This window comes from Brassica oleracea, chromosome C5 (genome assembly GCF_000695525.1).
Source record: "Brassica oleracea var. oleracea cultivar TO1000 chromosome C5, BOL, whole genome shotgun sequence".
NCBI classification, from domain to species: Eukaryota; Viridiplantae; Streptophyta; class Magnoliopsida; order Brassicales; family Brassicaceae; genus Brassica; species Brassica oleracea.
Window position 1 is genome coordinate 45,486,988 of NC_027752.1, and position 10,072 is coordinate 45,497,059.

The 10,072-nt window shown below is 44.0% G+C and overlaps 2 protein-coding genes across 3 annotated transcripts; one reads left to right on the forward strand and one right to left on the reverse strand.

Annotated features, from left to right (window-relative positions):
- Nucleotides 1-54: 54 nt before the first annotated feature.
- On the forward strand, nucleotides 55-2,106 carry LOC106294516 (pentatricopeptide repeat-containing protein At3g04750, mitochondrial). Its single transcript, XM_013730084.1, has one exon. It carries the CDS (start codon nucleotides 122-124, stop codon nucleotides 2,084-2,086), a length of 1,965 nt encoding a protein of 654 aa, XP_013585538.1. The 5' UTR covers nucleotides 55-121; the 3' UTR covers nucleotides 2,087-2,106.
- A 27-nt stretch (nucleotides 2,107-2,133) lies between these two features.
- Nucleotides 2,134-9,172, reverse strand: LOC106294515 (mediator of RNA polymerase II transcription subunit 14). 2 transcript variants are annotated; one of them, XM_013730082.1, is made up of 8 exons: nucleotides 8,770-9,172; nucleotides 7,990-8,043; nucleotides 6,887-7,864; nucleotides 6,631-6,728; nucleotides 6,372-6,546; nucleotides 4,683-6,296; nucleotides 3,092-4,071; nucleotides 2,134-3,013 (listed from the first exon to the last, which is right to left on the reverse strand). In XM_013730082.1, exons 1-8 carry the CDS (start codon nucleotides 8,977-8,979, stop codon nucleotides 2,212-2,214), a joined length of 4,911 nt encoding a protein of 1,636 aa, XP_013585536.1. In that variant the 5' UTR covers nucleotides 8,980-9,172; the 3' UTR covers nucleotides 2,134-2,211. The 2 variants fall into 2 exon arrangements, with proteins under 2 accessions (XP_013585536.1, XP_013585537.1); XM_013730083.1 differs by lacking the exon at nucleotides 7,990-8,043 and having other exon boundaries at nucleotides 6,887-7,918.
- Nucleotides 9,173-10,072: the final 900 nt, after the last annotated feature.

The window sequence follows — 10,072 nt, forward strand, 5'->3', positions numbered from 1 at the left end:
TCTAAGGTACGATTGAATTGGAGTTGCATGACTTCAAAGATCAAATTTGTTTTATGTTACTTGTACGACAAACTAATATTCAGACAAAAGCAAGAGCTTTCAGCTCTGTTTCTTCTGCTCTATGTTCGTGCGTCGAGGAGTTCGGTTCTTTGCCACCGAATGTAAACGCAAGACGACAACATGGGACCCTCTTCGCTCCCTCGAGCTCAATCACCAATCTCTTGTTCTGCTCGAGAAATGCAATTCGAGGCACCAATTCAAGCAGATCTTAGCGAACATCATGCGCGTCAACCTCATAGGCGACACGTTTCCCATGAGCCGTCTCATCTTGTTCTCAGCGATCACGTATCCAGACAACATCGACTTGGCGAAGCTTCTGTTTCGTAACTTCACACCGAACCCAAACGTTTTCGTTTGCAACACAATGATCTCTTCTGCTCTTTCGAAGAAGGAATGTTTTGCTCTGTACGGGTCTATGATTAGACACAGTGTTTGTCCCGACAGGCAGACGTTTCTGTACTTGATGAAAGTAACGAACTTTCTGTCGGAAGTGAAGCAGATTCATTGTCATGTAACTGTTTCCGGGGTTTTGTCTGAAGGGAATAATTACTACCTGTGGAACTCTCTGGTGAAGCTCTATATGGAGCTGGGGGGTTTGGGTTATGCGGAGAAGTTGTTCGATGAAATGCCTGAACGAGATGTTAGCTCTTTTAACACGATGATTGTTGGTTACGCCAAGAAGGGTTATTGTTTAGAGGCGATGAAGGTGTATTATAAGATGGTTGGTGATGGTATTGAGGCTGACGAGTACGCGGTGTTGGGTCTTTTAGTTTGTTGTGGTAGATTGTCTGATGTTAGGCTTGGGAAAGGAGTTCATGGTTGGATTGAGAGGAGGAAGCCTGGCTCTTCCTCGAATTTGATACTGTGGAATGCTGTTTTAGACATGTATTTCAAGTGCAGAGAGTCTGTTTTCGCGAAAAGAGTGTTTGATGTGATGACGAAGAAGGATACGTGTTCTTGGAACACTATGGTTGGTGGCTTTGTTAAGCTTGAGGACATGGAAGCTGCTCGTGATGTTTTTGATCAGATGCCTAGAAGAGATCTTGTGTCCTGGAACTCTCTGCTTCTTGGTTACTCTAAGAAGGGATGTGATCAGAGGGCTGTGAGAGAGTTGGTCTATGAGATGTTGATAGTGGAGAACGTTGTTCCAGACAGAGTTACTTTTGTAAGTTTGATAAGTGGTGCAGCAAACAACGGAGAGCTTAGCCAAGGAAGATGGGCACACGGGTTTATGATCCGTCTGGGATTGCAGATTGATGCCTTTCTTGGTTCGGCTCTGGTGGATATGTACTGCAAATGTGGTAGCATCGAGAGGGCTTTCATGGTTTTCAAGACAGTTGCTGAAAAAGACGTCACGCTATGGACGACAATGATAACTGGGACCGCCTTCCATGGAAACGGCAAGCAAGCTCTGCAACTATTCCAAGAAATGCAAGAAGAAGGCGTGACGCCTAACAAAGTCACTCTCCTCGCTGTTCTAACAGCTTGCAGCCATAGCGGCCTAGTGGAGGAAGGGCTACACATTTTCAACCACATGAAGGAGACATTCGGGTTTGACCCTGAAACGGAGCACTACGGAAGCCTTGTCGATCTCTTGTGCAGGGCGGGGAGATTAGAAGAAGCAAAAGACATAGTGCAAAAGAAGATGCCAATGAGACCAAGCCAGTCGATGTGGGGATCAATCTTAAGCGCTTGCCGAGGAGGAGAAGATATCGAAACCGCAGAGATGGCTTTAACGGAATTGCTTAAGTTGGAGCCTGACAAAGAAGGTGGATACGTGCTGCTGTCCAACATCTATGCAGCCGCTAGAAGATTTGGATATTCAGACAAGACGAGAGAAGCAATGGAGAGCCGTGGAGTAAAGAAGGTTGCAGGATACAGTAGTGTAGTAGGAGTAGAGGGAGCTCATAGCTTTGTGGCTACAGAGAGGCAGAACCATCCAAGATGGCTTGAGATTAGAGGAATATTGCATCATCTATATGAAGAAATGAGTTCAAACTTGGATCTTATTCATTCAATCTTGTAATAAAAATGCAATAATCTTTCTGAAGCAAATTTTTAATTATGGTAATGTCTAAATTCAACCAAAATTTCACAACCAAAGGATTGTATGTACACATTAAGACAACAAACTGACAAAAGTTTACATCCCTATATGGTAAACTCCTTTTGAAGAGTGTTATTATTACTACTGCCTTCTCTGAGACCTTGAAGACATAGATGCAATGTTCTCTGGCCACTATCTGCAACCAATTTGAGCTTCCCTTGAGTCAAATCTCCTGCAGCAGATCCGTTGACTTCCACCGTACGGCTCACTCTCTGTTTACACTTCTCCCAATCATCAACACGCTGCCAGCAAGCCCTTCCTCCATGGCTTCCTTCCATCCCAAGAAACGTCACGCTAGGGTTATCCCCAAAGGTGTACCTTAACCTAACCGATACACAGTAAGGCAGCCACGCCGCTCCTCCAGCTGCGTTTATGTGAGGTATGTGCGCAGGATCAAGAACCACGGTCAAAGCAAAGTCAACCGTGCTCTGAGGCCGGTCGAAATGGATATTGCTTTTAGCTGCACAGCTAGTTTCAACATCTGCACCGGAATGATTCTCTAGGCATAGCTCGATCCTAGGTCTCTGCGCAGGAGCAACCTCTACGGCTTGTTGTGATTGTGATAACCCTTTCTTCCAAGCTATCAGTTTAAGAAACTCTCTTAAGACTGGTATAGGTAATGTGAGGAGTGTTATGAACGAGGCGACTCTCGAAGCATCGTAAGGCTCTGATGCAACACGGCGGCTGAAATAGTCACAGATTTCTCCAATCTCGGATTGTGTTAGCTCCTCTTGAGCAGTACCTGATGAACCGTTTTGCTGCTGTTGCTGGTGATGGAATCTCCTCACGCTGAGGACTTGAAGAAGAAGCTGAACTCTATGGACACTCACCGCAAATACATAGCCACTACCACAAGAAAATAACAACTAAGGTTAGCACAAACACACGATATGGTTTGTCTAAGTTCTTGGTTTTAGATTATACCCGACAAAGAAGCGTAACGCTGGTTGTTCTTGGTCTAAGTTCAAGAGAGCGCCTTCGTTCTCCTTCAAGATTGAACCTAAGATCTCTCTCAAGAGATCTGGAAGCTGAGCAAATAGCCACAGTACTCCAAGGTATTTGAGGATCCCACGCAAAACTTTTTTAAGAGCCACAAGAGGAACCCATCCTCCGCCATAGCCACCATCATCACCTAAACCGATAATCGCTGTGTTTAATTCGCCTCTTACATGTGCCGGCACACCGCTCCCTGGTGGTCTACGTACAGACAACCCTGAGCCAACCACTAAAGATCCTGAAGCAACGCTGCCTACACGACTCATCACGGCTCTTGACATTGCACTAGAAGGGGAAAAGTTAACTCTGCTACCACTTGGATTTGTTGCTCCTTGGCTACCTGTCAGATTCGGTTCCAAACCGTTTAACTCTTGAGCAACATGCTCCATGATGAAAGGTCTGAACTGGGGACATGGCAAGGAGCCTCCAATAGAAGCACCGCCCTTGGGTGGTGTTGCTGGTTGCAACCAGACTTGATCTCCAGCAAAGCATCTCATGTCCACTGCAAAACGTTTGCGGTATATGATCCTTATCCAATAGGGTCCACGGAGTACTACAGAGACATCAATGGGTAAGAGAGAGCTGGGAACGATTCCAGGTCCGCTTCTCCCTGCAGCTCCATGGAAACTTCCACCGAGTGGACTTGGAGCAGGAGAAGGAGAAGCAACAGCACTCCCTGAGGCAGACTGGCCAACAGCATTTGGAGCTGCTAAAGTTGAAGGTTGAGTTTGTTGCGTCTGATTTGATTGTCTGGAAGTCGCTGTAGCAGGTACGACAGTCACGCCAGTGGCTGAACTAGCTCGGGCAGGGCGAGTAGCGGCAGCTAACGCAGTCAAAGGCCCAGCAGTAAGGCGAATGCAATCCAGAAGAGATTCTACCTCTCCACCATTTATGAAATCCTCCAAGAACTGTACAAGAATAACCCACAATAAGGAAAATTATATATATAGAGTAAAAACTCTATAAATTAATAATGTTGGACTATGGTATTTTATTAATTTACAAAAAGTTTCCTTTTTAGATTTTTTCTTTTTAAAATATATTTTTCCAAAATATTTTCATGTATATACATTAATTAAAAGTTTGGAATTTGACATTCATATTGTTTTTATTATATTATTTGGTGTATATAATATGTTTTATAGAACTTAAATGTGGTTTTAGATATAATTTTACTAAATCTCATCAAAATATATTAAATGTTAATAAAATATTAAGATCATTCGATTGTTAATATAAAAAAAACAATAAATGGTTTGTTTTTACTTATATAAAATGTATATAAGTATATAAATAATCAGTTCATAATTTTAATGGGACCATATATTTACATATGTTTTTTTTAACTATTCTTTTATTATTTTATCGATTTGTATTATATTTTGAACCGGCCCAATGGGGCAGTAGAAATTTATTAATTTATGGTGTTTATTAATTTATTAATTTAGGAGTACTAATTTATAGAATTCTATGGTACATACCTCTTAAGAGTAAAAAGTAATTCCTATGAAATACTCACCTTGGTATGTGGCCAGTGTTGGTCAGGAGAGACGTGCATGGTGCATTCATCTTTACCTGATTCCCACTCCACAACAAAACGAGCCAAAATGCCCGAACCAAAGCTAAACCACAGGCTCGTCAATCCCACTGCCTCAATCTTGAAAGCCCTCCATCTATCAACCGCCTCCCCACCGCCTTTCCCTCCAGCAGGTCCTTTAACAGCGGCATTACCACCACCAGGCTCTTCTGTTTTCTCATCCGCCTTTATGCCAAGTAGTTTCCGCATGCCAAGGGAGAACCTTCTGGCATTCGAAAGCCTCTGTATATCCGCCACAAGCTTCTTGATACTATCTGCTTCCACGGACTGATAGGTCAGAACAACGCCTTCAGGGTCATAACGGATATGTGAATCAACGTCAGACGAATTAGCAATGTGAACTCCGGATCCCCACGGTGTTGATTTGCTTCCCTTCTGAAGCTCCCAGAGATCCCTGAAGTGCTGGTCGTTTATTTTCACATCCCAACACATGCTCCCAGGTCTACCGAGCTGCAAGCATATATGTTGCCAGGAATCATTCTGAGCAAACGGAAGACGGAACCATATGTCTGAAAACGAATCTCTCAGTCCCATCTCCTCAACGTATTGGATGTCCAGCGCCTCCATCTGGCTAGTTAGCTTGGCGTGCTTTATGGACAGAGAAGAGTGCCTGACCACGTGGAGAAGAGCGTAGACGAAAACGCTCGAAGGTGCGTTCCCTTTGTTTGCTTCAGCTATGAGATCCCCATAGCTGCATCCAATAGCTTTTGTTGATGTTACCACTGCAGTAGATAGGGCCTGTGATGCAGAGGTTTTACTTTTCTTATTGGGATGAGTTACACCTTCCACTCCTTGTAGAGATGGGATCAATCTTAGCAAATCTGAAGCTGAGCGTTTCCGTGACTTCTGGTCTTTTCTCAACAAAGGACCATCAGAGGTAACTGCAAGATCAGCTGACTCAGAGACAACAGTTAGGGATGGAGACAATACCATGGACAACTCTTTGTTAGGGTTCTTCATCATAGCTGAACCCTTCCCAGGGGGAGGAGATGACAACAGATTAAAAGAGCTAGATTCTAAAGGGACCTGCATACTGTAGAAGGAATCCGATTGATAGCTAGTCAACAACGGAGCTTTTCCATCAGCGGATGTCGTCACTTTCTGATGTCCAAACACTTCATCAACGATGCTAGAGAAACTCAACTGCCCTCCACTCATCTCCGCCAAAGACTCCTCAACTAGTCCAGGACCACGGTGTCCAGACGCTTGATTTAAGCTCCTCTCAGCATCTGAGAACGAAGACACAAATCTAGCTACATCCGATGTGATCAAGTTGAGATCATCTTCAAGAATCCGTATCTGCCCAATATCAATCTTCTTAACACGCAGAACGTTGCTCAGATCGTTGAGAAACTGAGGCTTCCCCGAACCGTCCGTTTGAGTTTCCGCTAGTTTAAACAACGGCGTGAAGTCCTTTTCGAGCTCCATGAGCAAGAGGTGAGAGCTTTCGCAGTCAGGGAACCCCAACGCCAGAATGCTTGACCCATCCGAGAGGCTTTTGGGGGCTTTGTTTACACCAAAACCATGTTCGTAGACCTGCATTAAACCAAAAACAAAATTCAGCTCAGAAACTGAACTTGAACAACAAGATGAGGAACACAGTTACTTTACCTCAAGACCCAAAAATTTGCCAATGGCGGCAAAAAAATGCAAAATGCTTTTGCTTCTCAGGTTGATAAAGGCATCAACAGCAGATATGCTTCCTTGGTTTAACGCATCTTCAAATTCAACCAAGATGGAGGGGGTCAAGACACTCTTGGATGACTGAAGAAGAAACTTACCGGTCCTGCAATCATTAATGTAAAATGAGAAACGCCAGGCTAGATAAAATCTCTCTCTCTCTATATGTAAATAAAAGCAAATATTATACCTTATATTGATCCCAAGTGTGAAAAATGATGATCCATAGGCTCGGACACGTAATACCTCTGGCTCTATTTGTTGCTTAGAGTCTATCATGTTACCTCCCTAAAAGAAAGAAGAATAACCAAATTAAATAAATATTGAGAACACCAATACCAAGAGATATTATGGCCTGAACTATACTAACTCCACAGCTACAAGAAGCTAGGGGAAAATCACTATTCTTAACAATTACAATTGTGTCAAAACAAAAATTTTTTTACCTCACTGCCAGGCTCATCCAGGAAGGCCTGAAGAATGACATCACTGGGAGCTCGACAAATCCTGTCACTCCTCAGAAGCTCTTTCTGAATTTCAAGAAGACGGGTGTATCTGTTACAGCAAATAGCTTTAAGCAGAAGCTTCTCCACGTCAATGCAGCTCTGATCCAGAGAAAACTCAGCTTCCTTGCCGGTCAGAGGATCAATCACAAACGTGCTGTGAGAACACTTAATCTGAAGATCTGACACCGGCTCGATTTTAACGAACGAGCCAGCATTGTTTTTATCATAATCTAGCCAGTACATTAGCTTCACTCCTGGCGTTTTGAGACTAACAGAATCCGCCTCTCCTTCTTGGTTTGCTGGTGCTGTGCCAGTGTCCGAGATCAAGTCGAACCGAATGGCATCTTTCCATCTCCCGTGGAGAAGAGTTCTGACCTGCCTTATGACCGTGTCCATGACAATGGCGACGCAAAGCTCATGGAGCACCGCGTATAATATAGTGAATGGATTCTCCGCAACTGACATTCTCCGCTCTAGATCATCGCCAAGGATATGCCGTCTTGTCACCTCGAGTTTAATCGGGCCACCGCTTCTCTCACCAACGAGTAGATCCAGAAGCAGTATCCTCCACATGGACAGGTGTCCTCGGTAACCGAGAGTCACCAGAACCTTGAACTCCCCCTCCACGGATAAGGTAACCGTGCCTTTAGAGACTTTCACCTCTGTGATCTCTTTTGGAAGCGTGATCTCGAGTAGCTTGGAGCGTACGAGCACCTCCAGCTTCCTTAGCGCTGGCTTCTGCTGCTGCTCGTCCAAAGAGCACTGCATCCCCACATCGTCTACGCACTTTGGGAGGCGCTGGTAAGAGCCTGTCAGCAAGACTTCAATAGCGGAGGGGACGTCGTAGACGGGAGCACGAGCTTGCTGGAGACCTTCGTGCATGAAGAAGAGTGAATCCGCAGCTTGTGTGAAGCATATGTCGTGAGATGATAATGAGCTTCCGAGGTCTTGGCAGGAGTTTATTAGAGGAACCTGTAGCCAAAGGTGAATTAGCAGCTTAATAAATTTATGATCACTTACTCCTTAAAGATAGTGCACACTCCATCGTGAGATGATAGTGTGCTCCCGACGTCCTGCAAGCGGTTTATTAGAGGAACCTGCAGCCAAAGGTGAGTGAATAAGAGGCTTAGTAAATTTCTGATTACTTTCTCCATAAAGATAGTAAACACAAACAAGTAACAATAATCATATGAAATATTAATGGAACGTTGATCTAAAGTAGATGCTTAGGAATTTCACAAAGACTGCAAGCCTAGTTAAAAGTAGAGACTACACTAGTTAAAGATAGTCTTAACATTTCCTAAACTGATTCACCAATGATAACAATTGACCTGGTTCAAATGTACTAATCAGTATTCTAAAGTTCAGTGATAATACAAAAACTGAACACAACCAAGGCAAATAGCTCAGATTTTTCAACAATATATCCACATTAGCCGAACTAAGAAGTATAAAAGTTTGATAATCTTTTATTTTAGTTGTTTCAAGAAGTAACAAAAAGCTGAGAACTTTAGCAAACACTAAGGCTGCTTAATATACTAGAGTAATAAAAAGACATAACTTCATACAGTTGCAATGAGAAACACATATGTCTGAGAGGCATCAATGGACTTGTTAGAGAACAATATAAGCTTTAGCAGACAAACAACAACAAAAACCACATCAAAGTCAGACAAGAGTAGCTTCCAATTTCATTCCCAGTCTGTAAATAATCTAATCGTGCTAACAACACCCAATTCAAGAAAGCTTCGAACTTTAACTTCAAATTGCCTCAAAAACAGTAAAAGAAACAAACTTTAACAAGCAGGAGAGAGAGACAAAACCTGTTTACACCACTTGGCGAGGGCATTGAGCCGAAGCATCCGCTGCTGAGTCTTGACGACATACTTGAGGAGGCTGAGCTTCTTATCAGTATCGGAAAGCTCCGGCGACTTAGCCTTCTCAACGAGCTCCGTGAGGGAGAGGAACGACTCCTCCGCGGCTCGACCAACGAGGGCGGAGAAATCCACCGTCTGTTGCCCTAATTCCGCCATCGCGCGCGGACAAAGAGGCGAACGAAATCTCCGCCGCCCGATTCAGAAACTTGGGGTGATTCTCGATTTCGAAATTAGGGTTTTTTCAACCTTCGCTGTTACTCGTTGGGTCGCCCGAAGCTCTTAGCTTTTCCAGCAACCGGATTTGATTCGGACAAGAGAGAGAAAGGGTTTAGATTTGAAGAAGAAGGAAAAACAAAAAAAAAAACAATTAACAATTTTTGATGGAATTTAAACAAACGAGAAATTTTATTTTCTGTGTGGGTCCTACTTTTCCACGTAAGCAGGAAGTCACAATTTTTTTTTTCGTCAATGTTTTTAATATTAAAATGATCGGGCCAAGCCCAGAAACAGATTACATGAAAGCCCAAAATACATAAACTAAATACCAGGCCCAAAGATCCACACTGCAGCCCTACCCATAACACGGGCCAACGGCCCAAACCATCCCCGGTGTGACGACGACCGACTCGAGCGTCAAGGAGACTGGACGCCGGACACGTGGATGCATCTCAACCCATCAGAACTGCACGCGTCACATCCGCCTCGACTTGGCCGTCTCCGCCTCGTCTCACCACCGGAATCCCTCACCACAACAAACTTCAAACGGAGCTCGTAACCGAAGAGCCTCCGCCGAACCCATCCAATACTTCCCACTCTATCTATCCGTCGGAGAGCCTCATCTCTCCTAGAGAGCTCCTCCGACAAAGCGATAGCTTGAAATCTTCAACCCTAAAGCGACAACCAAGAACCAGTCGATCCCAGCTCGAACCCAGCACTAAGGAACCATAACTAAAAAAACCTAAAGCCGGCGGCTAGAAGCTGAGGAAGCCTTCACACCCCGGGGACTTGAGCCGACGACGGCGAAGCCAAAGACGCTTCCACCTCACGGATCTGTGGAAGCCTCCATCTACCATTCTTTTCTAATTTATTTTTCTATTTTGTTCTTTAAATATAATGTATATTTACTTATTGCGTCTTCACTCCAAGATCTGATACATCACGGATGATGATGAAACCACAGCTCAGACAAGGCGATCACTGAAGGAGAGGAGGATAGGACAAAAGCCGGACAATTAAACTGAAAGACGAC